This window comes from Malaclemys terrapin, chromosome 1, assembly GCF_027887155.1.
Source record: "Malaclemys terrapin pileata isolate rMalTer1 chromosome 1, rMalTer1.hap1, whole genome shotgun sequence".
Classification (NCBI taxonomy): domain Eukaryota; kingdom Metazoa; phylum Chordata; order Testudines; family Emydidae; genus Malaclemys; species Malaclemys terrapin.
The window spans coordinates 188,627,169-188,653,504 of NC_071505.1; the positions used below are offsets into that span (position 1 = coordinate 188,627,169).

The window sequence follows — 26,336 nt, forward strand, 5'->3', positions numbered from 1 at the left end:
CAAATAATTAGCATGAAAGGTTGGAATGGATCCACCCAACATGAAACCAGGCAGATTCTGGAATTTCCTCCAAAACATTTAGATGCCAAGAGCCTATCAATCTATGTGATGTGCCAAGAATGGCTCAGGTAGGGGAGCCTAACCCAAAGTCAACATGAATATGAACTAAAAGGAGCTATTAACTTCAACAGCAACATGAACCAACACCTAAAAAAACTGAAATAAAACATGTCCTCATTATATCATTGTACTTGAATGAAACAAGCAGGCCAACAGCTTGAGCCTCATATAAGACACCATTCATATGAATAAGATTAACAGCAGAGCAAGAAAGGTAGTAGAAAATATAATTAAACTTTCAAGGACAATATTATTATCATGAACAGTTCCCATATGGATCATCTGATAGCTCCTCTACAGAACGTTCTTTAGATTCTTTCTTACTTGCCAAGATAAGCTATTTTGCTGCCTAAAGAGTCCTAAAAATGTCCACCTAATCTACTCAAAGAATATGTCTACACTACAAAATTAGGTCGAATTTATAGAAGTCAATTTTTAGGAAGCGATTTTATACAGTCGATTGTGTGTGTCCCCACTAAGTGCATTAAGTCGGCGGTGTGCGTCCAGAGTACCGTGGCTAGCGTCGACTTTCGGAGCATTGCACTGTGGGTAGCTATCCCACAGTTCCCGCAGTCTCCGCTGCCCATTGGAATTATGGGTTGAGCTCCCAATGCCTGATGGGGCAAAAACATTGTCGCAGGTGGTTTTGGGTACATGTCGTCAGTCGCCCCTCCCTCCATGAAAGCAAAGGCAGACAATCGTTTCGTGCCTTTTTTCCATGCAGACACCATACTGCTTTCAGCAGATGGTGCAGTAGGAGTCCTACTGTAGAACTGCTAACTGTCATCATCCAACCACCACGTCCGCTGCAACTCTGCTCTCCTGCTCTCCTGGTGCCATGAATCCACCTCACAGGTCCTCTCGTCATTCGTATAAATATCTATTCTCATGGCATCCGTCGTCATCCACCGCTTACGCTGCATCTCTGCTCTCCTGCTGATACCATACCACGGCAAGCATGGAGCCCGCTCAGCTCACTGTTGCTGTTGTGAGCATTGTAAACACCTTGCGCATTATCCTGTCGTATGTGCAGAACCAGAACCTGCAAAAGCAGGTGAGGAGGCGATGACAGCACGATCACGATAGTGATGAGGACATGGACACAGACTTCTCTCAAAGCACGGGCCCTGGCAATTTGGACATCATGGTGGTAATGGGGCAGGTTCATGCCGTGGAACGCCAATTCTGGGCCTGGGAAACAAGCACAGACTGGTGAGACTGCATAGTGTTGCAGGTCTGGGACGATTCCCAGTGGCTGCGAAACTTTCGCATGCGTAAGGGCACTTTCATGGAACTTTGTGACTTGCTTTCCCCTGCCCTGAAGTGCAAGAATACCAAGATGAGAGCAGCTCTCACAGTTGAGAAGCGAGTGGCGATAGCCCTGTGGAAGCTTGCAACACCAGACAGCTACCAGTCAGTCGATAATCAATTTGGAGTGGGTAAATCTACTGTGGGGGCTGCTGTGATCCAAGTAGCCAAAGCAACCACTGAGCTGCTGCTATCAAGGGTAGTGACTCTGGGAAATGTGCAGCTCATAGTGGATGGCTTTGCTGCAATGGGATTCCCTAACTGTGGTGAGGCAATAGACGGAACGCATATCCCTAGCTTGGGACCGGAGCACCTTGGCAACCAGTACATAAACTGCAAGGGGTACTTTTCAGTGGTGCTGCAAGCACTGGTGGATCACAAGGGACGTTGAAACATTTGCAGCTGCAGGAGGAATAAAAGGGAGAGTAGTATTTAAAAAGACACATTTTAGAGAACAATGGGTTGACTCTTTCACAGTGAACCAAGCTGTTAACATTACATAGCACATGTGCTTTTGGTACAAGGTCGCATTTTGCCTCTTATATTGAGGGCCTGCCGGTTTGGTGTGAGAGATCACTCATGCAGTGCCAGGCAACAGAATTCGGCTTGCAGGCAGCCATGGTAAGCCACAGTCTTTCGGCTTCTTCAACCTTCATAACATGTGGGAATGGTTTCAAACAGCAGCACCCTCCTTTCCCATATCAAGCACCCCTTTAGGTTGGCCATTTAAAAGGAGGGACTGTACTGGCCGCGAATGCATCCCAAGTCTTGAGGGCAAATTAATCATTAAACACGCTTGCTTTTAAACCATGCATTATATTTACAAAGGTACACTCACCAGAGGTGTCTTCTCCGGCTTCATGGTCTGGGAGCCTGCATTGGGAGGATTGGGAGGGTATTGGCTCCAGGGTGATAAACAGTTCCTGGCTGTCGGGGAGAATGGTTTCTCCGCTTACGTGCTGTGCGCTATCCTCATCCTCCTCCACCTCCTCATCTTCCTCGTCCCCAAAATCCTCATCCCTGTTGCATGAGACTCCCCCCTTGCAGGTGTCCCCGGATCGGGGTGGGGTAGTGGTAGGGCCTCCCCATAGAATTGCATGCAGCTCATCATAGAAGTGGCATGTCTGGGGCTCAGACCTGGAGCGGCCGTTTGCCTCTTCAGTTTTTTGATAGGCTTGCCTGAGCTCCTTTTCACACGGCACTGCTGCAGGTCCCTGTTGTAGCCTCTGTCCATCATGCCCTTGGAGATTTTTTCAAATATTTTTGGCATTTCATCTATTGGAACGGAGTTCTGATAGCACGGATTCGTCTCCCCAAACAGCGATCAGATCCAGTACCTCCCATTTGGTCCATGCTGGAGCTCTTTTGCGATTCTGGGACTGCATGGTCACCTGTGCTGATGAGTTCACCATGCTGGCCAAACAGGAAATGAAATTTAAAAGTTCCTGGGGCTTTTGCTGTGTACCTGGCTAGTGCATCTGAGTTGAAAGTGCTGTCCAGAGCGGTTACAATGGAGTACTCTGGGATAGCTCCCGGAGGCCAATACCATCGAATTGCATCCATACTACCCCAAATTTGACCCGTCGATGTCGATTTCAGCGCTAATCCCCTCATCGGGGAGAAGTACAGAAATCGATTTTAAGAGCCCTTTAAGTAGACAAAAATGGCTTCGTCGTGTGGATGGGTGCAGGGTTAAATCGATCTAAAGCTGCTAAATTCAACCTAAACTCGTAGTGTAGACCAGGGCTAAGTCTTCCAAAGTTCAAGTTCACCAAAGGGAAACTAAAACAGCTGAGTCATTGAATCAAAACTCTTCCTTCTCTTTTTCAGCTTTGAGTTTATAAAATTCCACTATGACAGATATCATATGTAATGTGGTCAGAAGATTTTGAAAACTAAAGTATTTTGTTTCTTATAGTTTTCTGACTTGCATCAAAAGTACAGTGCTGGAGTTAAGAGTCACCAGCATTTTCTTATAGCTAAGAATTGCTTTCCAGGGAATATGTATCTCAAGATTACCAGTCACTAAGCCATTTGCCAAAAACAAATAATGCAGTATCCTCAGACTGGCTACTCAGGTTTACAAGTTACTCATAGTTGCTTAAGTCTAGTCTGCATTTAAAAGTATTAAATCTATAAATTACAGATTTGTTCTATCTCTGGACTTCAAATTTTGAATTTTTATTTTTGTCAAAAACCTCAATATGAAATCTCTGTTTTCTTTTCAAAGGTGACTAATTTTTGCCTTGTGTTAAATCTATTGTGAATCCTATTTAAACTCTTTGCTATCATGAGCATGTTTCTTCTAAAGTAGCACTAGCCAACCCATATGGAAATGAAGAGGAAGAAGATAATGAGCTACCTTCTTTGTCTGATATTTGTGGTCAAAAGGAATGAAATATATTTCTTATCTCTTAAAAGTCCCCAGCTGGTGACTCCAAAAAGAAAGCATCCATCATTCATGGAAAGCCACAAAGGAAATGAAATAATATTGGTTGGGAGCAGAGAGCTCCAGAAAACAATGACCTTCTCCTTACTTGCAATTTCAGAAGGTTTCATATTTAAAAAACAAGACAAAAATGCATTTTTTCCTGTTGGATTTGTGTTTAGTGCATATGAGAAATTAGTAGCATTTAAAGATATTCTGCCTTTTCTGAAGTAGATTAAATCAGGTAGGTACAGTACATAAACTTTCCTATTCAGTTCATTTCACCTTCAATGTAGAATCCAGGTGGATGAGTTTATTTTTATAAAATTACTGCGCATGGCATGTTATTGAAACTGGGAGCACATTTTTGACCTGCAACAGAAATATACAAATCCCATCTCCTAACAAATGCAAGGCAAATGTAGAAGTTAGCAAGGTTGGTTTATATTCAATGAACAAACCTAAGACCTAATTCTGCAGTCCTACTCAGGGAAATCAATGGGAGTTTTGACTGAATATGGATGACAAGTTCAAGTTCATAAGTACACATGTAGTAGATATTGTCTTTGATAATGTAAGTATATGTATGTACTCAACATTGCAGATTTTTTCTTTCAGACTGTTTGTCCTATACAGCTTTAGAAGTATTATCAAAGAGGTGTTATGGGAAACAAAGGTGTAAAATTATTGTCAACAACAACCATTTTGGAAGTCCGTGCCTGCCTGGAGTGAAAAAATATCTTAATGTCAGCTATACATGTGGTAAGAGCAAATATGTGATAATTTTGAAGATCTCATTCTACTTGCAGAGCATAATACTGCAAAGTTGTGTATACATCTATGAACACACACGCCCAGAGCTGGATTCTTCCTGGCCTTCCTGTTAGCATCTGTAACCTATTATATTTACATGACAAAATACCTGAGATGTAGGTACAATCACATAGCTAGAGATCTATACTCACTGAGGGAGCATGCTCTGTGCCCCCTAGAAGCCTGCACATGTCATTGCACCTGAGCACCAAATAATTGGGGCTCTGCATTTTTGGCAGCCAGGTAAAGGTGGCATCTAGACAGAAGGGAAGTAGCTAGCTCCTGTAGGCAGCCTACATATAGTCTGATCTGAGTCTTTCCAATGACTTCTTCAGAAGGCTTTGGATCAGGCCCCTACTGCTACACTACAGAAACTGAAATAGTCTCATTAACTCCTCCTAGGCCTGCTCTTCCTTACCCCCTGGCCTGCGCACTGAGGTAAGACACTGGTATAAATGGTGAAGCCAACAGCAGCAATCTGTGCTGCCAGTCGAAAGGAGGTGTTAACTCTTGGCAATATCACCAGAGATCCTTGGGCTTCATAGGTTTGACAGCTGTGCACCCTGCCCCTTCCTCTCTGTGCAGCTGCAATCTCCTCCCCTCCCTGTGAAGAATATGCTGAACTAACTCTATGGGGAAACACTGTGGAGTTTTCTGAGTCTACCTCTGGCAAGTCTTTCCATGGGAGCGGCCCAAATAAGCGGTACTCGGAGTTTACTTACATGGTTGGCAATAAGTAGCCATTTTGGGATTGATTCTTATCTTAGTTGTACAGTGTCATATATCTGAAGATCAGAGAAAACAATAATCATCTATGGATTATCTAGAAGGCAGGTTCCTTGTAGGCACAATAGGGGATTTCTCAAGGTATGTTTTAGAGCTTTTAAGAATCTACCCTCATAAAAGACGGCCTGTTAGCCTTCAGGTAAGAGGAATTAAACTAAGATTGATATTTATTTTTATGAAGAAGGAGCTGGAGGCTTGCCATGGAGCTAATACATAATATGCTTAGACAGTAAATGCTGTATTGTTGGTCCTTTTATAAAAGTGAGTTATTGGAATTCCCTTTAATTACTCTATTAATAATTATGACACCTTGTTCTTTATTTGTGGGCTGAGGGGTGTGTAGGTGGTAAGATAACTCATACTATTAATCGTTGTAGTGGTTTTGCAAAGACACATAAACCAGGTAGTAGATAACATTCTTCTGTGTTGCTGGCACATTTTGCAGGTTTTTTTCTGCCAAACAATACTAAATTGTGCAATCTGAAGCATTAGCAAGTGATTTGCAGCTCTTATTATTTTATAGATCATCTAGTAGCCATGAGAAAAGAAGAGTTTTGGAATTCTTGAAATTCCACACACGGGGTGGGAGCTCCTGTTGATAAAAGACTCCCAGGGGATAGGTACTGTAATGTTTTTAAAGCAAACGTCTCCATAGAAATTTCTGATTATGGCAGTAAATCAAGTTTTACTTTGCTAAAGCAATTTGCCTCTTGCAGCCAAACTGAACTGAATTGATAGCACATCACAGTGATAAGGAATGCCTACCTTCAGAAATAGACGGCTTTCTCAACTGTAAGTCCACTAAGGACGTACTTTGAGAGATGTTCCTGATCTTGCCTCATAATTTCTTCTCACCTCCTCCTCCTCTATGAGCTGGTGGTTTCCCCTCACTCGAGATTTGGATTTTAACATAGACAATATCTGTCCTGGTTACAGGGCTAGCTGCACCTCTGTCCTCTTTCAGATCTCTCTGAGAGCACCCACCTCAGGGTTTGGTCCTTTAAGTCTTTCCCTGTCTCAGGGTGGAATCTTGTGATTCTGCCACTCTTCGGCTGGGACCAACTTCTTATCGCTGACCGCTACTCAGCTTGTACCAACTTCTTATCATCCGACAGGTCTGACTGGGCTCTGAGCACCAGGGTTTCCTCCCGTTGGGAACCTGTGACCAGTGGTAGTGATCAACAGTCTTCTTTAAAAAAGTATTTTTATTTAGCATATTATATATGCTAAATATTATATTTATTTTATTTAGTTGTACCAAAGTATCAGAGAAAAAGGATTTTAGCACAAGAAATTGCCTACGTGCATATACAGGGTTTGTCTTAACTGCATCGTTAGTACAAGCTGTAATTCAAGTTTTGTACCTATCTTAACTCCTGTCCACACACAAAAATTGCTAGCGTGTCTGTCAGGGCTTGGGGTGTCTGAAACTTGTGCTAATGGCGCTAGAGCAATAATGCTGTGGGGGATGCCACAGCCTGAGTTCCAGCTGCTTGTCCAATCATTCTGCTAATCCAATCACTCTGTGTAGCTCAAGTGTTTGTTTGTTTGTTTGTTTGTGCCCTGTGGTCACTCTCACTGAAGCTAAGCTAGCTGAGGTGGAGTAACTCAAGTGTGCTAATTTGAGCCACAGCCATGTCTACACTACAGGGACTATAGTGGCATAGCTATGTCGGCATAACTCGAGAGTGTAGACGCTGCTTACAGTGACAGTGGTATTTCCATCGGGCAGGCTTGTGCTCAGGTGGCTAGCCTGAGCTGCCGGTCATGTCGCCATGGCCACACTGGGTCTGTCTAACCACACTGGGAAGCACCCTTGCAGCTGCTGTGTAGACATACACTAATATAGAGGTGAGTTGACATAGGAACAAAAGGAGGAGGTAGTACGAGGGCCCCATTGTCAGAAAAGGAAGTTGGATATGAGGCTTTTCAGTAGAAAATGACTGTTGTTCAGTTATGTGGGAAACTGAGGTGATTGCCACAAGGGCAAGGTGAAGGAGAGAAGTTTTCTGCAGAGGCTTCATGAAGGTTTGAAGCAGTTAGGTTGGTTAGAGAAGAGCTGACGTTTCATGTTGGAAACTGTTTTGTGGAGACAGGAGATCTGAGAGAGCCTCGCTATAGAGCCTCACTATAGAGACTGGCCTCTTAGCAAAGTCCAGTGGAGCCAAGACTGAGACCTGATTCTTAAGACGAGTGAGATGAAGACATTTATGAAACCATCAAGAAGAAACTCTAGAAGTGCTTTGCTGGATGCTTGGCTAAGCAATGGGAGCTTGATGGTCTTCTTTATTTTTGGAACTCAAGTGCCGGGTTTACTGGTATTACTGCAACAATGAATAGAACTTTTGATGTAGCACAGGCTTTATTGACACTGGTGTGCTTGCACTAACAGAGAAAGATGAGGAAATTGGCTTTTCATGCACTTTTGTTGTAGTAATAATTAATTTGCATTTTATAGCACCTTTGATCCCAAAATCCTTCACAATTTTCCTACTTAAATCCCAATACAGCAAAGCACTTATGCACATGCTTAAAGTTAAGTATTCCCATAACGCAGTGCTGAATAAGGACAGACTTAAGCAAGTGCTTATGCACTTTGCTGAATCAGGGCCTCCTTATGTACTTTGCTGAATGAGGGCCGCACTGCTTATGCTGACAAAAAGGAATGGGACAAAATATTATCCATCTGTCTTCCCCTACTCAGAGTCAACAGAAAGAGAGAGAGGTGAGACTCGGGCTGTGAATTACTTTGCTTATTTTAGAAAGAGAAAGGTTCCCAAACTAGGAGAAACCAAAGATTGCTGATGGAGAGATCCTTCACTTGTGATTTTCATTAGATAAGGCATCTCAGCATGATCAAATAGTAGTATACATTGTATTAGTTTTACACCTCAGTTCTTTCCAGAGAATCCCAAAACCCATTTTCTGTAAAACCCAAGTTTTACAGAAAATGTAGACCCCCTTTTCTGCAAATTTCAAGATAAATGATTTATGCTTTATGCATAAAATCTTAATGGCTGATCTCTGAAATAAAAATGTAATACAATATGTGATTTTTTTCTGTCTCAGCAGTGCTGGGTCTTTCCTTTAGAATATGTTCCATATTTCCTTCTTTCTCACCACCTGAGAGTCTCTCTAAAAGAAACATATAAAAATACTCCCTACAGATGCATCCTTTGTGGTAATAGACACCACAAGGCCTTTGGCCCCTTTGATCCTAAGTGTTATCCCAAGAATCTTGCCAGATCTCATTTAAAATGCACTTTGAAAACGGAATTTATAAAAACAGAATCATGGTGTTCCTTGTTTAGTGTCTTTCATTATTTCCAGACCAGCTATTACAAATTAATAAAGCTACGTTTCAGTCACGGGTATTTTTGGTAAAAGTCATGGACAGGTCATGGACAGTAAACAAAAATTCATGCCCTGTGATCTGTCCATGACTTGTACTATAGACCCCGACTAAATCTTGGGTGATGACAGGGGGGCGGCCTGGGTGTGCCGCAGGTGCTCTGGGGGTGGCCCGGGGGAGCTGGGCGCCGCGGGTGCTGGCGGGAGGCAGCATGTGGCCCGGGACCTCTGTGGGTGCTTGGGGGGAAGCACAGTGGCACGTGGCCCAGGGCCCCCACCGGTATTGGGGTGGGCAGGTGGCAGTAGCTCGGGCCCCCCACTGCTGCTGCTGGGGGAGGGGGCACGGCGACCCAAGACTGCCCCAGCAATGGCCAGAAGTCACAGAGGTCCTGGAAAGTCACGGAATCCGTGACTTCCGTGATCTCCATGACAGACTCACAGCCTCACAAGTGAACACACAGATTTTTTTTTTTTTTTTTTTTTTTTTTTACACATTCCAGCCCTCCAAATTCAGCCTGGAATCTGAAAATCAAGCTGTTCATTTTCTGGCTCACACATCCAGGGCCGGCTCCAGCATTTCTGCCGCCCCAAGCAAAAACAAACAAACAAAAAAAAGCCGCGATCGCGATCGGCGGCAGCCATTCAGCGGCAGGTCCTTCGCTCCTAGAGGGAGTGAGGGACCTGCCGCCCCCGAATTGCCGCAGGTGCCGCCCCTCTCCCTTGGCCGCCCCAAGCACCTGCTTGTTAAGCTGGTGCCTGGAGCTGGCCCTGCACACATCAATAATAAAAATTCTGCCTCTGGAACTCAGTTAACAAATCTGATGATGCACAAGCCAAAATAGAGGCCAAATTACTCTTCAATATCCGTGTTGGCTTTGCAGTATTTAAAGGAGTCAAAAGTACTAAAACTTACTTTAAAAACTTTACCAGGAAAGGAAACAGATATGACTTTGATCGCACACCTATGGAGAATGGCTGGGCAGTAAGAAGTGCCATTTTTACAGTTATTTTTCAGAGTAAAACTGTACTTCAACCCCTTGCACTGGACCTCCCTCTGTTCCTGTCAATCTTCTTTTACATAGTTTATTGGCAAACATTTGTTTCATACCTGAAATGTCTTCCATTTTCCAAATGCGTGTGAAACTCCATCAGTCTGTCTTTGTATAGTACAGAGAATAGGTGCCAAGATCAGGATAACTGAAGGACCCATTCATCTGACACAGGATTTGTGAGCTCTTAACATGTACACAATATGCCTTCCTTTTAGATCATTTTAATCCCTGTAAGAAGAGTGTGAAAGCTTCCAAATTAAATCCACTAAAATGCACCAGAAGAAAAAGAAGTTAATTAAAAGGAAACAGTTCTCTGGCCACTCAGACCAATGCTTAGTCTACACTTAAAATTTCGATCAACCTAGCTGTGTCACTCAGGTGAAAAGTTCACACCCCAGAGGGCTGTAGTTAAACTGAAATTAGGGTAACCAGACCGCACGTGTGAAAAATTGGGACAGGGAGTGGGGGGTAATAGGAGCCTTGCTGTAACTGGAGTTTTTCAAGTTGTGTGGTCCCTATATTCCACTGTGGGTTCTCTGGCACATGGAATGCATGCACACCCACAATGGCATACCCATAGGGTCCACCACTTGAAGTAGAACAAAAACTTCTAGTCAGGAAAGTTACAGAGCATATCACACAGGGCTTCAAACATTTCTTTACTGATCATTACAGACTTGGTCTATTTTCCTCATCAAAAGCAGTGATTGGCACAATTTAAGGTCTATCAAAAATATGCCTCATTATTTCCTGTTCATTGGCATTTCCTTTTGGGCCAGAAAGCTGGATCTAGCTATTAGATAGTTATCTCTTAGGGAAACTATGCCCTGTGAGACAGATCTCTGGCAGGAGTCCAGACCCTGGCTCTCACCTGGAGCTAAGGGATTTAACAAGGACTTGTTTCTTGTACCATCTATTACTTTTGACTACAAGTAGGAACATAAGAAGAGCAGCAGAAAAAGCAAGAACTTGCCCCTGAAAGAAAGAAAACTTCTGCTCTCCATTTGATTCATCTTTTGTTATTAACAAGAGAAAATTAGCTCTTTTGGTACCTGTGGCTCTGGGAGCACAAACTCTGGCCCTAGTCCTTCAGTCCAACCCAGAAGAGCAGATCCTAACACCCTCATGCAGTCACATTGACTGCACTTGAGCTGCACGCAGGCACAAGGGTCTGCCTCTGTGAATCCAGTTGCAGGAGTGGAGCCTCTGTATGAATGTTCTTTAGTAGACAAGGCCGGCAGAAAATTACAGCCCTGGTCGTTTGTGTTACAATGATCATAAAGGTGTTGATTGTGCACATTTAAAATGTACTAATCATGGGTTTGATTATTATTCTGGACCATAGTTTATAGTGAATTTTCCTTATTTGCAGTGTGATTAAGATAACAACTCAGATAGTGTAACATTCTTAAAATTGACGGTATACAATTTTTCTTTTTTCTTTTTAGTGCCCAGAATCATACTTACAGCAGTTGATCCGATGATTTCTAATCTAAATCCTTCTCTAAAGCAGAACGATGGTAAATATGGTAATTTTTATGGTTTATTACCATCATTTGTCTTTAAGTCAAAATAGGAAATATGTTTGATCACAGATGGACATAGTTGTATTAGAATAATTAGAGGGGGAAGTAGTAAAATCATGTGTTAAAACTGGCTCTGACCACTGAAAGTTGTAAAAAAAAAAGTGTTTTATCATCAACAGAATGAGTTCTACACAATTAGATTCTGATGATACTGTAACGTGGGAATTTCACAATGAGAAATCCATTCAGGAACAAAGGCAAGATTCTGGGCCTGATAGTAAATAAATTATTGTGGGCCAAATCCAGAAGTCCTTTTCTCAGGTCAAATGCCTGTAAAAATATATGAGATGTTGGCTCGAGCAAGGATTGCAAGATTTGGTCCTACATTTGAGAGATGAAGCGGGTAAGCTTGCAGCTGAGGGGTTACGGCATGCTTCCCACACCTGTTCCTGTGGAAGAACCTGTTGACTCAGTAGATGCTCAGTGGCTCTGGTAAGTGAGGAGCTACCCATTCTCTCCAGGACCTTAGTGTGCCAATCGCTGCCTTGTTCTGGCCACCTTTTACAGAGGCACAGCCTGGAATTTTGGGTCTACTCCAGAACGTACATGCCCAATGTGCAGTGTAGTTCACTGCCAGCGCTTCTGAATATTTAAAGGGGTGCCTTAAAGTGTGGAGAAGTCATTTGCCTGAAACTGCATGTTCAGACCAAACAAGCTACACAATGTGGTTGTTTATACACAGAGCTAAAGATTTTCTGAAAAAAAGCAAACTTGATCAACGTTGTGTTTATACGCACAAGGTTTCCTCAAGAATCAGAGTGGCAACACTTGTACTGTTAATTTTCATCGCTGTTCTCCTCAGTTGCTTCTCAGTCTGGCCACTTTCATTCCCTGGGAAGTAGCCATGCACAGTATAATCTTAATATTTCTTATCATATTTCATTCTTGTCTATTAATTTATTAAATTTAGATTGGAATAAGGTGGAGGGGAAACTGCAAATAAAAAACAAGTTATCTGCTAACCATCCCCTTACACTACATACTGTGAGCTGTGATCTTTAATTAAGCCATTGAAGTCACTTTAAACAGAACTTTAAACATATTGCATTTTGACATTTCCATCGCTGGGACATTGGCACATTATGGTTATCCATAACTTTGGTACATCTTTCTTAACTGTGGTCAAGAGATGTGAACAGTAACAGTGAGTATATGATGGTTTCAGACTGGATAGCCATGTATGAGTAACGCTGAAATGTAATTTTGTGAACAACAGAGAAAATGAATGGTGTGGCTAGCACACATCCTCTATTGCCACCATTTCTAGGATACTGCAGAGATTGCTTTGGGAAGTGATTCATATAGGGTTTGATCGAAAGCTCAGTGAAGTCATTGGGAATCTTTCCTTTGGCCTCTTTGGGCTTTGGTTCAGGCACTGGAATTGGTCATAGCTGCTGTTTAATAACAATTTTATAGTTTTCTAACTATCCATTATGTTTTGTTTGTAGATCATAGGTTTGGGTGTTACAATCTAATTGCATTTGTTTTGTATTTTCACATTACAGATATAAACATTGACCCCAGGGAATCAAGGCTGCCAAAGAAAGATGGAATTATTATTAGCAACTCTTTGGCTACATTTGCTTACATTAGAGGTAGGAAAATGTTGGGTTTTTTTCCTCCTTATATTCTATTTGGTAAACCTGTTACTTCGAATAATTGTGCTGATAGAGCATTACCACACTGCCGGGAGGATGAGACAATAATAACATAACAACTGACATTTATGTAATATGTTCCAGCCCGAAGGATCCTAAACTCTTTTAGAGGTTGCTGCCAAGATTTTTTAAATGAGTGATTTCAATGGGAGCTGCTGGGTGCTCAGCACTTTAGAAAATTAGGCACTTATCTAGGAGCCTGTCTTTAGGAATCCATTTTTGGAATTTTTGATCTGTATATATAAGGATTATTGAAGCACAATTAAAATTCAACCATGGGATGGCACATGACAGGAATTCTGACCCATTGCCACCACCACCACCACCATCAATCATCAAGGCAAATCCCAAAGGGACGTGGCCTCCTTGCAGATTAAGTGCCACTCAGATCAACCTCTAGCTAGATCTTTAAGATGGTCTAGTTGGATGATCAGTCTGTGTCTAACATTGGCGATGTGGGAATTCTGACCCAACAACTCTACAGAGCAGGATTTAGGAAAATACATGTAAGATCATGTTGCCCCTTTTAGACCTGAGTGGCTAGTCAAAGTTTAGGACCCTGTAGATATTCCAGTTAGAAGCAGAAATTGGTGATAGGTGTTTCTTTGATCCAGTTTTGTTTATTTACAAAGACTGTACGAAGTCCTGTGTCTTTGAATGCAGAGGGGATCAAATAGCAAGAAACAGCTTCTTTTGCATCCAGCACCAAGAGTGCTCTTTTAGCCTGCACCCATAACCCAAAAGCCTCTTCCCAGGTTTCTTCCAGAGTCAGCCACCTTCAGCTTTCAGCTGCTCCTTTCAGTTGTCTTTCATTCTCAGGGCTGGTCTACACTGAAAAGTTAGGTTGACCTAGCTACATCACTCAAAGGTGATGTCAAAGGTATAGATGTCGGCCGGCTCGCCCGGCCAACATCTATATACGCTCGTGTATAGATCTATAGACACTTCCTGGATCCCAATAGGATCACTCAAAGGTGTGAAAAATCCACAACCTTGAGTGACATAGTTAAACCTAAACCATAGTTAAATCTAGCACTGACCTAAACCCCAGTGTAGACAGTGCTAGGACAGAAGAATTCTTCCGTTGATTTAGCTACTGCATCTCAGGGAGGTGGATTAACTATAGTGACTCTCTTCTCACACACACATCCCTACCCAAAACAGTATTCAACCAAAAACTCCTGAGTGGGTTTACACACACTTTTTGCCTTCAGTGGGGCTTATGCTTACAGTTATGTTAACTGAAGGATGAGTTCACATCTACCACTCTCAATGGGCTTTTAACTCAACCCATAACAAGGTATCACCCAGCTCATAACAATAATATCACCAGCTAACCGAAAACTCAGAAAAAAAATGTAGGTAGACAGAATATAACACCACAAGCTGAAATGTGAGAGCAGCCCTGGAGCCAATATTTCTACTCTTTCAGAAGAGGTCATGGGATCTGTAAATGAGCACAAGCAATTACGGCTTTGGTTTTATAACGCATTTGAAACATGACACTGCTGCAGCCCAGTGTCCCCTAGCACCGTACTGGGAAAGTCATTAAATAGTGAGTCAGACAGAAGAGTTTTCCCTATTGAGTCACCATCACACCTTCCTGTAGCACACCTTTGCTTTAGAGGTCTCCCATACAAGTACTGAGCTGATGTGATGCTCCTCAAGAGTGCCCGGGTGTGACTGGAGGCCTCAGGGTCCTGCCACACTCATCCCAGAGAGGAGCAGAAGAGAAGTCCTCCAAGCAGCCAAGCGTGATTGCGGAGAAAGAGCCAGTGAGAGAGGCTGCAGGGAGCAATCAATCAGGGCCCAGTGGGACCATATAAAAGGAGCTGCAGAACAGAGCAGCAGTCAGTTGCTGTCTGGAGTTGGAGGAGAGAGGACTGTGTTCCTGACTGTCTGAAGGAGAAGTAGGACCATGGACAGCTCAGTGTGGGAAGGGACTGGGGGAGTAAGAGAGAGCTCCTGGCTCGCTGCTGGGGCTGAGCCCAAGACAGTCTGCGGGCGGGGACCGGGGGAGCAAAGAAGGCTCTCCTGGCTGGCAGTTGGGACTGAGTACTGCTTTACATCTCAGGACTGCTTTACATTTGAGCTCACAGGTGCTATTCTCAGCTGAGATAGACGTACCCACATTAGTGCTGCTTATGCTAGAGCACTAAAAAGAACAGTGTATCTGGGGCTAGCAGGGCCATGGTTTTGGCTAGCCCCCAAACATGTATCCGGGGGGCTGGGCAGGTATGTACTCAGGCGGTGAGCCAGAGCCGCTACCCTTGCTACCCTGGCTGCGCTGCTATTCTTAGCATGCAAGCTGGAGCAGAGCTAGCATGGGTACGTCTGCGCTAGCTAGGAATCCCAGCTCCCAGCTCAAATGTAGGTGTACCCTTTGTCAAGAAGGCTGCAACAGCCCGAGGGACTATTCTGGCAACCAGAGTTTGCCAGAACACAGAACCTCTCTGCCCTGCCCCCTTTTCCCAGGCCATGCCCACTATGGCAAGAGGGCTAGAAAAGGGAGGCATGGCCACCAGCCAGTGGTTAAGAGTGCTAGTAAACTATTCATAAAATCCAGCATAACACTTTTAGGGGCAAGTCTTTTTGCCCAGTAATTAAAGAAATTGACTAGGCAGGATTTAGATGACAAGTACACAAACTTTTTGTTGCATGGCAGATAATGCCAAAAAAGCACCAAACTTACCCAACATCACGTAGGGCTCTTTGGAAATGACTGCTGACTTTTGTATCTGTTCTCGGCTTTTGTTTACAGATGTTTTAAGTCTGGCTTTTTGTTTTGAATTTTAGATCACCCTGAAAGAGCTGCTCTCCTGTTTGTGTCTAGTGTGTGTGTGGGCTTAGTCTTCACACTGTGTGCTTTGGTGATACATGTGTCATGCACTAACGACTTCCCAAAACTGCACAGAATGAAAGACCATTCAGTGCTGGAAAGCGACAAAGCAGATGATCACAGTGATGATGAAGAAGAGGAAGATTCTTCAGATTCAGACTTGCCAAATGAGCGAACAGGATTTTATAGGACGTATTACTCGGGTTATAATTCAACAGAAGCAGCTGAACTGGCTGAAAGAATAGAGCGCCGAGAACAGATAATGCAAGAAATTTGGATGAACAGTGGTTTGGATATGTCTCCTACTAGAAATATCAGTCCATTTTATATTAATGAACAACAAAGTGTTTATTTTGGATGATACAAGCTTTTTGTTTTTAATGTACCTTCTGTGAAGGGACATGTGTAACTATATATAATTATTTGTAAAGTAAAAAAATATATAAATAATAAAAGGACTGTTTCAAACCCCTGATTGCATAACCCAGTGTGGAACAAATTCTGCAAGGATTTATAGTTTGTTGTTTTTCTTATTGACTAGTTGAAGATGAATTCCTGTATATAAGTGGAAAACATACACACCTCTGCAGAAAGAAAAGTAATGAAGCAGCATAATAGAGGATTAGGTATTTGTGTTCCACAAGGACATGGCATTTATTAGTTAACAGGTTAATTAGGGCAGGCTTCTACAGTACTTTGGAACTGCCATGTGCTATAGCAATGTAAAATATTTGTATTATTAATGAGGCAGGCGGGCTAGACAAAACCATCCAGGGCTCCCTGTGGCCCTTCTGCTATTGCTCCAACCCATCCTTACTCAACCTTGCCCCCCAGTAAACCACTATATAACTGAGCTCAGTCTAGCTGGAGCTAAAATCCTGCTAGCGTTAGGCAGGTTAACAGGTTTGATTCTTTAGGGTTGTATGCAAAAGAGGTAAAAAGTGCCGGAGCCCTTGAAGTTAAGCCACAGCGAAGTCATGTGTTTTCTCAAAAGTGTGTTGTATTCGTTCAGAACCATGGTTAGCCAAACCCCACCTTAATGCTCATGCAGAAAGCATACAGGCCTAGATCACGAGTCCCTGATGTATGCTGAAGCTTTACTCCTCACGTAGGTCTATTGATGTCAATAGCAAGAGTAAGGTGCTATTCAATATGAGTAGGAGCTTCACAGTTTGGCTCTTTTTTTTGCATGCAGGTAGCAGGCACATATGCCCTCCCCACTGGAAAAAAAATCCACTTGCAGGGACGATACACATGGGTAAGACGTGTAAACTGGCATCAGGACTTTTAGTGTCATGTACTGTTGAGAAAAGGATTAAAAATAAAAGTGTCATAGAGCACTTACCTGAGGCATATTGAGTTGTTACATCTGTCTGTCCTTGAGTTTAGCAACCTTTTAATTCTGTAAGAGCCAAAATAAATCCTTCCCCCCCCTTAGGATTGGTAGCATGTTAGACAAATATTTTTGTGAGTATTGTGGCCATTTATTTGACTTCAGTTCATTTTTGCTAATGTGTATTCTTAGAGCCTGCTGATTTGATTTCAACTTATTCTCCATGAGGTTCTTTGATAAAGGTCACAATCTTCACTTCAAGAGTGTTCATGGACTAATCATGTTTGATTTAGTTCAATCACACAGAAAATTAAATCAGAAATTTATCTACATTGAAAATGCAGCCTTCCTGCCTTTAAGTAGAATGTCTCCAATATTTTAACTATAGTCTGTAGGGACCTAGCAGAACAAAAGGAGGAAAAATGTCACTTCCTAGTGGTAATACTTATGAGGTCACTGTGCTGTCCCTGTTCAGTCCCCATGTACAATGTAGTTATATGAAGCCTCTGAAAGAAAAAAATGTGGCTTGTTTTAAACTCAAAATTGAATTTGGGGAAAAATTTAGAAAAGAGAAGGGGGACTTGCTCAACTGGCTTAGCAGCAATCAGATTCTGAACTGGAAAAGCTGAACGCTGATTAGTGTCCTGTTGAGGGAAGGGGCACAGATTAAGGAGATGGGAAAGGATGACATTAACCCACTTCATTTAGCTAGGCCACTTTTCCAAATTATGCACATTGTGTTAAGCATGCAATACAGTGTAAATTTGAGATAGCACTAGTTTTTCATTAGCTGGGACTTGAGAGCCCCCTTTCCACAGCAGAGTTATTATGGTTAATGCATTTCTTTAACAGGGTTTGGTTTGGAAAAGATTTAGTGAATTACTTGGTCTTTTCAAGGTGAACTGCAAAGTGAAAGACTTTTGTTTGTTTGTTTGTTTGTTTAGCCTAAAGAGGCCAAGTTTTTCTGTTGCCCCACCCTGTAAGTAGGTGTTCTCCCACAGGGAAATGCTGCCTGATTCCAGCTGTCTCAGGGAGGCAGCTGTGGTTCATTAACTTTACCCTGCCTATGAAGAGATGGGAGTAGTTCTTTGACCAGATTAAGGCCTACCCTGCACTACGCTAGGAAAGAGCTGTGGTTACAGTTATTCTGGTATAGCTACATCAGCAAAACCTCCTAGTGGAGAGGCACACGATGCTGGCAAAAAAGTGCTTTTGGCGGTATAGTTTATACCAATTTCTCACACTAAATAAGCTGTGCCAGCGAAAGCATTTTAAATGCCAGCATAACTGTGTCTGCTCTAATGGTTTTGCCAGTATAAAAATGTCTCTACATATCATACCATTAAGAGACAATACTCTGTCAATAACAGTTTCAAGTGTAGACCTGGCCTAAGACAGAGATGCACCTGTAGGGAAACCCTGCAGACAGCCAAGTGCAAGGAGAGAGTTTAGACCCAGGTTTATGTTTTCATTGTTGTTAGTTGAGTCAGCCCTAAAACCAGTTCCCAGGAACAGCTTAAAGTTTGGACTAAAGACAGGAGGCCAGATCCTCAGCTGCTATATATATCAGTGCAACTTCATTGACATCAGTCAAGCTATGCTGAGTTATACCAGCTGAGGATCTGGCCAGTGTGTTTACATTGTCCCTTTCTGCTGGATTGCAATGCATAAAGACTGCCTCAAAGCAGCCCCAGAGTCTTTTGGAGCCCTTATTCCACTGAAGAGTTTCAGCACCCCACACCTCCTTTCCACATGTGTAATTTAGGCTACATTAGAAATGGAACCCCCTCAGCCCACCACATTTTTCATGACAGGTTAACATTCTTCAAACCTTTTTACTTCCCAACCTCTCAGTGTCTCTTCCTTTGATTCTTTTCCTACAACTCTTTGGCTCCGTACGTGACTGCATTTGACATCATTCTAAAGCGCAGGGCTTAGTCCTTTAAGCCAGATTTTTACTTAGCATCAGCATAGTTGAAGGAGCCCTGTTGACACGTCTGACTGTTGTCCCTTTTATTTCTTCCATAAGCATTTGACTTTTGACCACACATTTTCCTATTCAAGGATATTTTGTACATTGAACACAAACTATGCCAGTCTCTCCACAGCTCAACTGGTAGCCATGATCATGCTTGACAAGGTAACATCCAAGATGGCAGCAGACAAAGGAAAGCCAATGTGTTACCTGACAAAGCCCATGTGAGTCCAGCAGTGGTCATTTTGAAGTGGCAGTTTGGCTAAGCAAGATCTTAGCTTCATCATCATTGTGCTTAGTTAACCTCTTACCAGAATCAAAATTCGGAGGTGGTTTATTTCTTACAGGCTGCCAATTCTCTGCTCTGCTAGGGTGAAAATCATCTCTATCAAAATGAAGGTTAGTAATTTCTTCTTCGCTCTCCTGAGAATACTTGCTCCTAATGGATTTAGCAGACCTGATTTCTTCCAGAATTTCTGATAAGGAGGTTGAGTTTTCAATTCACACATTCTTCCCAAGGATGAATGAGAGAGTTTTGGACCTTTCAGGTGTTACTCTCAATGTAGTTAATGGTATCGATTACTGCTCAAAGTTTAGCCAAAACCAATCAATGTATGTTGCAAGTTGCGGGGCAAGATAAGCAACCTGGTAAGTTTAAACTAGGTTTATTTAGAAAATCATGGGGCCGATTCCCCAGTGTGTTAACACAAGTCTTGGGCCACTGTGACTCCATTTACTCCACTTTCACATCTGTGTGACTCAACTAGTGTAAAATAGCAGCATTTCAGGCCCTTGGTTTCCTTAGAAGAGTGATACATGCCAAGTGGTAGCTTCTAGTGGCCAGCAAGGTCATCATCATGCTCATCTTATGATTTATTTATGGTGACATCTACAACATGGAAGGCACTTTCCAAACAAAAGGTGGCCTGGTCTTTGCTTAGAGGTACAGCATACAAATAGAGTGGAGAGTTGGCCACATCTTGGTAAATACAATGTTCTAATAATAATGGGGTTTATGCCATTTGAGGCCTAACAGGTAACCTTGCTGCATATTATTCAGCAAAAGGATACTTTAAAACCATCATACGCAACCTTAACACCGAAAGAGCTACTTTATCAACAGAGTCACAAAGTGCTTCTACCACACAGCTACCCTTTCCTCACACACACCCTCTGTCTCTTTTCTAAAGTGATGTTAGCACAGTCATGTGCCTTGCCCCTGTACCAGGCTCTCGCGCCCCTCCCCCAGACCACTCCCCTTGCTAGCAGCTTCTCTAGCCCCCACCACCTCTTCTCCCCAGCGGTCCCATTACCTGCCATCTGATGTTTGGCCTCCCCATGATTCTCTTTCTCCACCTGCAGCTTTAGCTTTCCACATATACTTCACCCTCTCAACCTAGCCCCACTTCACCTCTTTCCTGAACTGCTTTTCCAGCTTTCTCCACTAGTACCTCCACCACTGCTTGAGGAAATGCCAGAACAACAATCCCTGCCTTCTCCCAAACTTAACCCACCCCCTGATTCCCCTCTCCCCCAACTAAAAATAAAGTAGAGGAGTTAAACCTATTTAGAGCAGAAAAATATGGGTACCAAGATTATAATCCAATAGTTAATGCATTTTTCAACACAGCTAACTAAAGGCTACAATACACTCAGTGTTATTTAGGGCTCCATGAGGGACCTGGTATTTGAAATCTGTCACTAATTTTAAGCAGTGGTTCTATCCACTTTTGACTGCATGTGCTTTAAACTGCTATATCTTCCTTATGGCAACCACCACGTATCATGGTCAGGACATAGCAAGGATCCTGAAACCTAAGAACATTGCTGAATGTAGGACTTAGGGAGAGGTATGTGACTTGGGAGCCAAAGGGTAAGTATTGCTGCTTTAAATTCTGGCTTTGTGCATTGGCAGATGGGTATGGTTTGTTCAGCTGTGTATAAAAGCATGGATTTCAGCAAACCCTATTTAACACGTGAAGGAACACTACAGGACCTAGTATTTCCTTGGAGACAGTATTGGTGGGACTAGAAGGATCATCCAGTGGTTATGACCATAGCCTAGAGCTTGGAAGGGTTGGGTTCAACTCTCTGCTCTGTCACACGTCCTGTGTGACATGGACAAGTTCTGTCTCTTTGTGCCCCAGGTTACCATCAACAAAATGAGGATAATAGCACTTCCCACTCTCTGAACTGATGGTAGCAGGGGCCATATCAAATTCTTAGATCAGCTGTAAATATTTAAATTATGATAACACCCAAAGGCCCCAACTGGGTAAAAGCACTTCCATGGATCGGAAATGGCAGCTGTTCCACAATCCACCACTGTCTCTGTAGAGCCACACCCTGAAAATGTGCTTACATACAAGCATTTAAGTATGAGTATTTAAATAAAACATTAGAGGGATACATTTGTTTTAAGTCGGTGTGACAAGTGATGATGAGAGAAGAAAAATCAGGATTGCCTGGTGTAGAAGGGGAAGGGTTTTTTTGCATAAGATTGGAAACCATGACTCACTCCTGCTTGAGGGAAGTTTCCCTTTCTTGTTTATAATTTGAGTTCAACTTGCTACTTCATTTTTATTTAAAATCTAAATCTTCACAGCGAGTAGATTGGGTGAAATTTCAGTGAGTCTCTCATTTGCTTCCCAGTACTGTACTGTTTGTTGTTTAGTATCACAACAGGAGAAAATTAATCAGCTTTGAGTTCACTGCTTTTTCCTGAACGTTTTTGGTAGAACTAAGATGCAGCGAGCAGATCGTTTCAGTTTCATTGATGTTATAGCTCATGCTGAAAACAAAATTTGGTGTAAGAAACTGAAAATAAATGAGGAACAAGTGTAACAGATGCTATAACAAATGACTTACAATTTTTATAGCAAATACCAATGTAGGGTAATTAAACATAAAATGGTCTGTACTGAGAAAGCCACTTTCAGTACCATTCCTATTCTGTTTTACCATTGCAGGAGCAATGTGAAAAAGCAATTGACTCGTTAGCTAGCAGAGGGATGCATAAGCTGAAAAAATATGTAGAAATATAGCCAATACCTACTTTGTTTGCAGGCTAAAGGCAGAGACACAATTAACTGGTGTGACATAGGTCACCAGCATCACTGCGGGAGGGATCGTCCAGAGTTAATAACAAGATGAAGTCTCAGCCGTACACTCCATGCTGCTACTCAGTGGAGCTGCATAAGAAGAAAATATTACAAAGGAGACCTTGCAAGTAAGTTAGCTGACTTTGTGTGTCTTGAAGGCATCACATATTAGGTTTATATTACATGCCTGTCTATGTGAATGACATTTGCATTTGAAAACATTGCATTCAATTACAACAAACATGAAATATTAAGTTAGCTGGAAGGTTTTGTTCAAAGTTTGCATGGATCTGTTTTAAATCGATAATTTGCTCCTTTGAAATAACTAGGCCACCCAGGAACCCAAAGTTTATTATCAGAAATCCCTGTGCCAGGCTTGAAAGAGGTTGAAAATGAATCCTTTTGAAAGCCAGGCCTTTCATCAAAATCCATTCAGTGCGTGCGTGTACGCTATTGTGATCAGCCAAGCTGTGCACCGCTGCTTGAAAGGTGGCATGAAGAAGACGACAATACAGAAGGTGTGGTGCAGCATTAAAATAGTTTAGAGCTTTTCCTTATTCTCAAGTGAGAACCTGAAGCACTTGAGAAAGCATAAAAATGTGAGTGCCTGGGAGGTAAGGAATGAAAACAGAAAGGTTTAGAAACCATTCAACTGACTTGACTTCAGTATAAACATTGTGAAGGTTAAAAATCAAACACGTAGAAACCTTGTGTAACCTCTCTCATAGTCACATGGCTGAGCACAGACAAGCTTGGAAGTGATCAGTTCAACCACACAATGAAAACAATTTTGCAACATTTGTGAAGCAGACGTCTTGTAGCATAGATTTTCTAGGGCTCTCACAGGCCCTCCTCCAAAGCTCATTGATGTCAATGGGAATCTGCCCAATGCCTGTAGTGAATTTTGGATTGAGCTCTAAGGTTCTTTGTAAGTAAACAGTCACATGTCTGCTGGTTTTCCACATCAAACACTGTGGCTTCAATAGCACAACTGCCATAAAGCTGAAATTCTAACTCAGGAGCAAAGAATATTTTTTTTGAGGCTGTGCAAAAATTAGCAGCCTAAAGTTAAACCATTAAAACTCCACATAACCCTTACAAGAGCTGGGTTCAGTGTTCTTTGACATGCCCAGAACCCTGGGAGACAAGGTCCGCTACTGTCCCAGTATCCATGACCCTGTTTACAGTGACCTGTTTTGCCCTATGAGAGGGATACCCCAAAAACCTAATTAAAATAAAGTATATTAACTAACCATGCCAGCAACCACTGATGACTATATTTGATTATACTAGCATCCTCATGCACACACCTACCACAGGTGTGTATATCATGATGGCTGCACCTTCTGATGCATATACCTGTGGCTACATGAAATGAATACACATACATTCAGTTGTAACAACCACAGGTGTATGTGAATGATTGCACCTTCTGCTACGCACACCTCTGGCTATTTGATCTTAATACCTGTACACTCATGAATATCTGAAATATTGCACATGCAAAATGGTTCATTCACACTAGCTTGATTTCAGTTAAGTATGGCAGCTCATATAGTTTTTTGTTTTGTTTTTTTAAAGGTACACACAACCCACCAAGCATGTGCTGATTCTTTTCTGCTCTGTTGGACTTTGTGCACTCTACCCCACTGCTAGTTTCCCAGCATGGGCGGAAAGGGTCGAGAGGGACAGTGAGTGTGAGCTGGCTTGTACCAGAAGGAAATTCAGAGGAAAGAAGGCTTCGTAATGGAGGAGGAAATGTGGGTTGGGATTCATTCTAAGCAAGTCCTGATCTGGGCCAGACTCTTGGTATCCTGGCAACTCCTCCTTAATCCTTAGGAAAGAAGGAATTCCCCTAAGGATAAAAAAATTGAGATCAAGCGCAGAGAGAATGGCAGAATATTCAACTCCTCATAGACTATGAGCCAAATTCCGACTTGAGTTACGGCCCATGCAATCCCAATGACTCCAGTAGGCTTGTACAGATTATGAAATAGGGTAGAATTAGATCCTAAGAATTCAAGTTGACATTCACACTACCCCACAAAGCTATGGTTTAAGATCAAATGCAATAGCAAATAGCTGTTAACAATTCCTATTACAGAACAAAGGTTATATAGAATTTATTAAAATCACAGAGAGTAGGGAGAAACTGAAACAGTGTTTGTTAGTCACCACCAAAGACTTCTGTTATGTATTTTTTTTAAACTTGACAGTAAGTGATGGCCCCTCAAAGCTATGATACACTAATGATGAAGATTCACCCTCCAAGATGGAGAGATTTTAATTAATCACCGCTGCAATTTTTGAAAGTTTTAAGTTCTATCAGTTTCACCCATGTTTGTTTGTTTGTTTCTTTCTCTTTCTTTTTTTTTTTTTTTTTTTTTTGGCAGTAACTCTTGTGAGATAAGCAGACTATTCTGGAGAAGAAAATAAACATGCAGCAGGTCAGCTGAAGTCTGTAAGGAGTTCCCGTTACCCTGTGTTTTTTCCTGCCCTCTCAAAATCAGGACGAACTATATTCAGAATTGATAAATGAAGAGGTAGCAGTTCTTGCTCTGAATGGGAGGCAAAGTGGTGCTGAGGGAAAGACAGGGAAGCAGAGGGTACCAAAAGCAAAAGTGATCACTGCAGTATGGAAAAATTGTTGGATTAATTCTTAAAGTGTAAAGGTTATGTTTCCATACCAATCCAGCATAACACACTGAGATACCAAAACACTTATCAGAAGAGACAATGCCCTAAAAAAGACTCAAAACTAGTAATGAGTAGCATTTTTGTGTTGATTGAAGAAAACTCATAAACCCCCCAAAAATGTTGCAACTAGGAATTTTTAAATGCATAATTATACTTGGCTTTTATTACTCACCCTCTACTGAAAATCTCTCTCACAATCCTGGGAATATATTAAAAAAATAACTGCTACAGTTTTTTAAGGAAGTGCTAAATTTCCTATTTTTGCTATATACTTCCTCTAAGTCCAAAACATTTTAACTGCTGCATAGTATGTACTTGTTTCACTACAACACGAGAACAAGTCAAGTCCTTGAAAGACACAGTTAGGTGTTTTATGGTAAAAACACAGGAACTCTCCCCACTCACTAATTTTGTTTAACTTTACTGAGGAAAGGGTTTTTTTAAATTATGTTTTAGCCCATTTATGATGTCCTGCAGTATCCTGATGGGGACAGGAAGTGGGAGCTTTAGGAATACAAGTCTTCATTTCTACTCTTGGCGATCGCAGAGAGAGATCGTCAAGCTATTTACAGCTTCTGAAAATGTTTCCCGGAGCTGATAACGCTGCACGCTCAGAGACTGTGTGCCCAATTCTCTTCTCACTTACACTTAAGTCAGAAATAGTTTCACTGAAGTCAATGGAGTTACATCACTATAAACTAGTATGAGATGAGACTCAGATCCTTTGTTTTCACCCAGTTTCTGACTGAATTAATGGCAATGATCTGTCAGTCAATAGAGTGGCAAGTTAAACTGATCCTGAAATCCTGTGTGTAAAACACAGCAGATAAAACTCCTGCATTTTGATTCTTCTTGAGACCCTCATGTCCTTGTAAGGATCCTGAAGATCTGCTCATTTCTGACCAACCTTCATGGCCTCACATCATCTCCACAATTTTCTGGGCAAGTAGAACTTGTCAGGGCTCCCTTGAGAGCTTGTCAGCTCCACTCAGTAAGTAGAGCCATTGCTCACTAGAACCCATCTCCTTAGGGGCTGAATTCATCATCTTTGCCATGCTTCCAGTTCCTGCTGGCTCAGGGAGCAAGAGACTGGAAATAATCAAATCCAGGTCTCCCAAATGGCAGTACAGAATATATTTCCATTAGGTCACTAAGCAAACCCACAATTTAACTCAACTATTTGAGTGGGAGAGTGGTTCGAGAAAGCAGCTAAACCAAAAAATAAACCTATTTTAATGCACAATTTGGATTAATTTATTTTTACCAAGGCTGACTGCAGTGTAGCCTTC

The 26,336-nt window shown here is 42.1% G+C and overlaps 1 protein-coding gene across 3 annotated transcripts in view; it reads left to right on the plus strand.

The window, feature by feature from the left end:
• EVA1C (eva-1 homolog C) overlaps nt 1-16,409 on the plus strand; it is a 67,978-nt gene extending 51,569 nt beyond the window's left edge. For all 3 annotated transcript variants that reach the window (XM_054048060.1, XM_054048070.1, XM_054048051.1), the window contains 4 exons: nt 4,475-4,618; nt 11,307-11,378; nt 12,950-13,039; nt 15,899-16,409. In XM_054048060.1, coding sequence (XP_053904035.1) covers nt 4,475-4,618; nt 11,307-11,378; nt 12,950-13,039; nt 15,899-16,302 — 710 coding nt within the window. In that variant the 3' untranslated portion in view covers nt 16,303-16,409. The remainder of the gene's footprint in view (nt 1-4,474; nt 4,619-11,306; nt 11,379-12,949; nt 13,040-15,898) is intronic.
• The last annotated feature ends 9,927 nt before the right edge of the window (nt 16,410-26,336 follow it).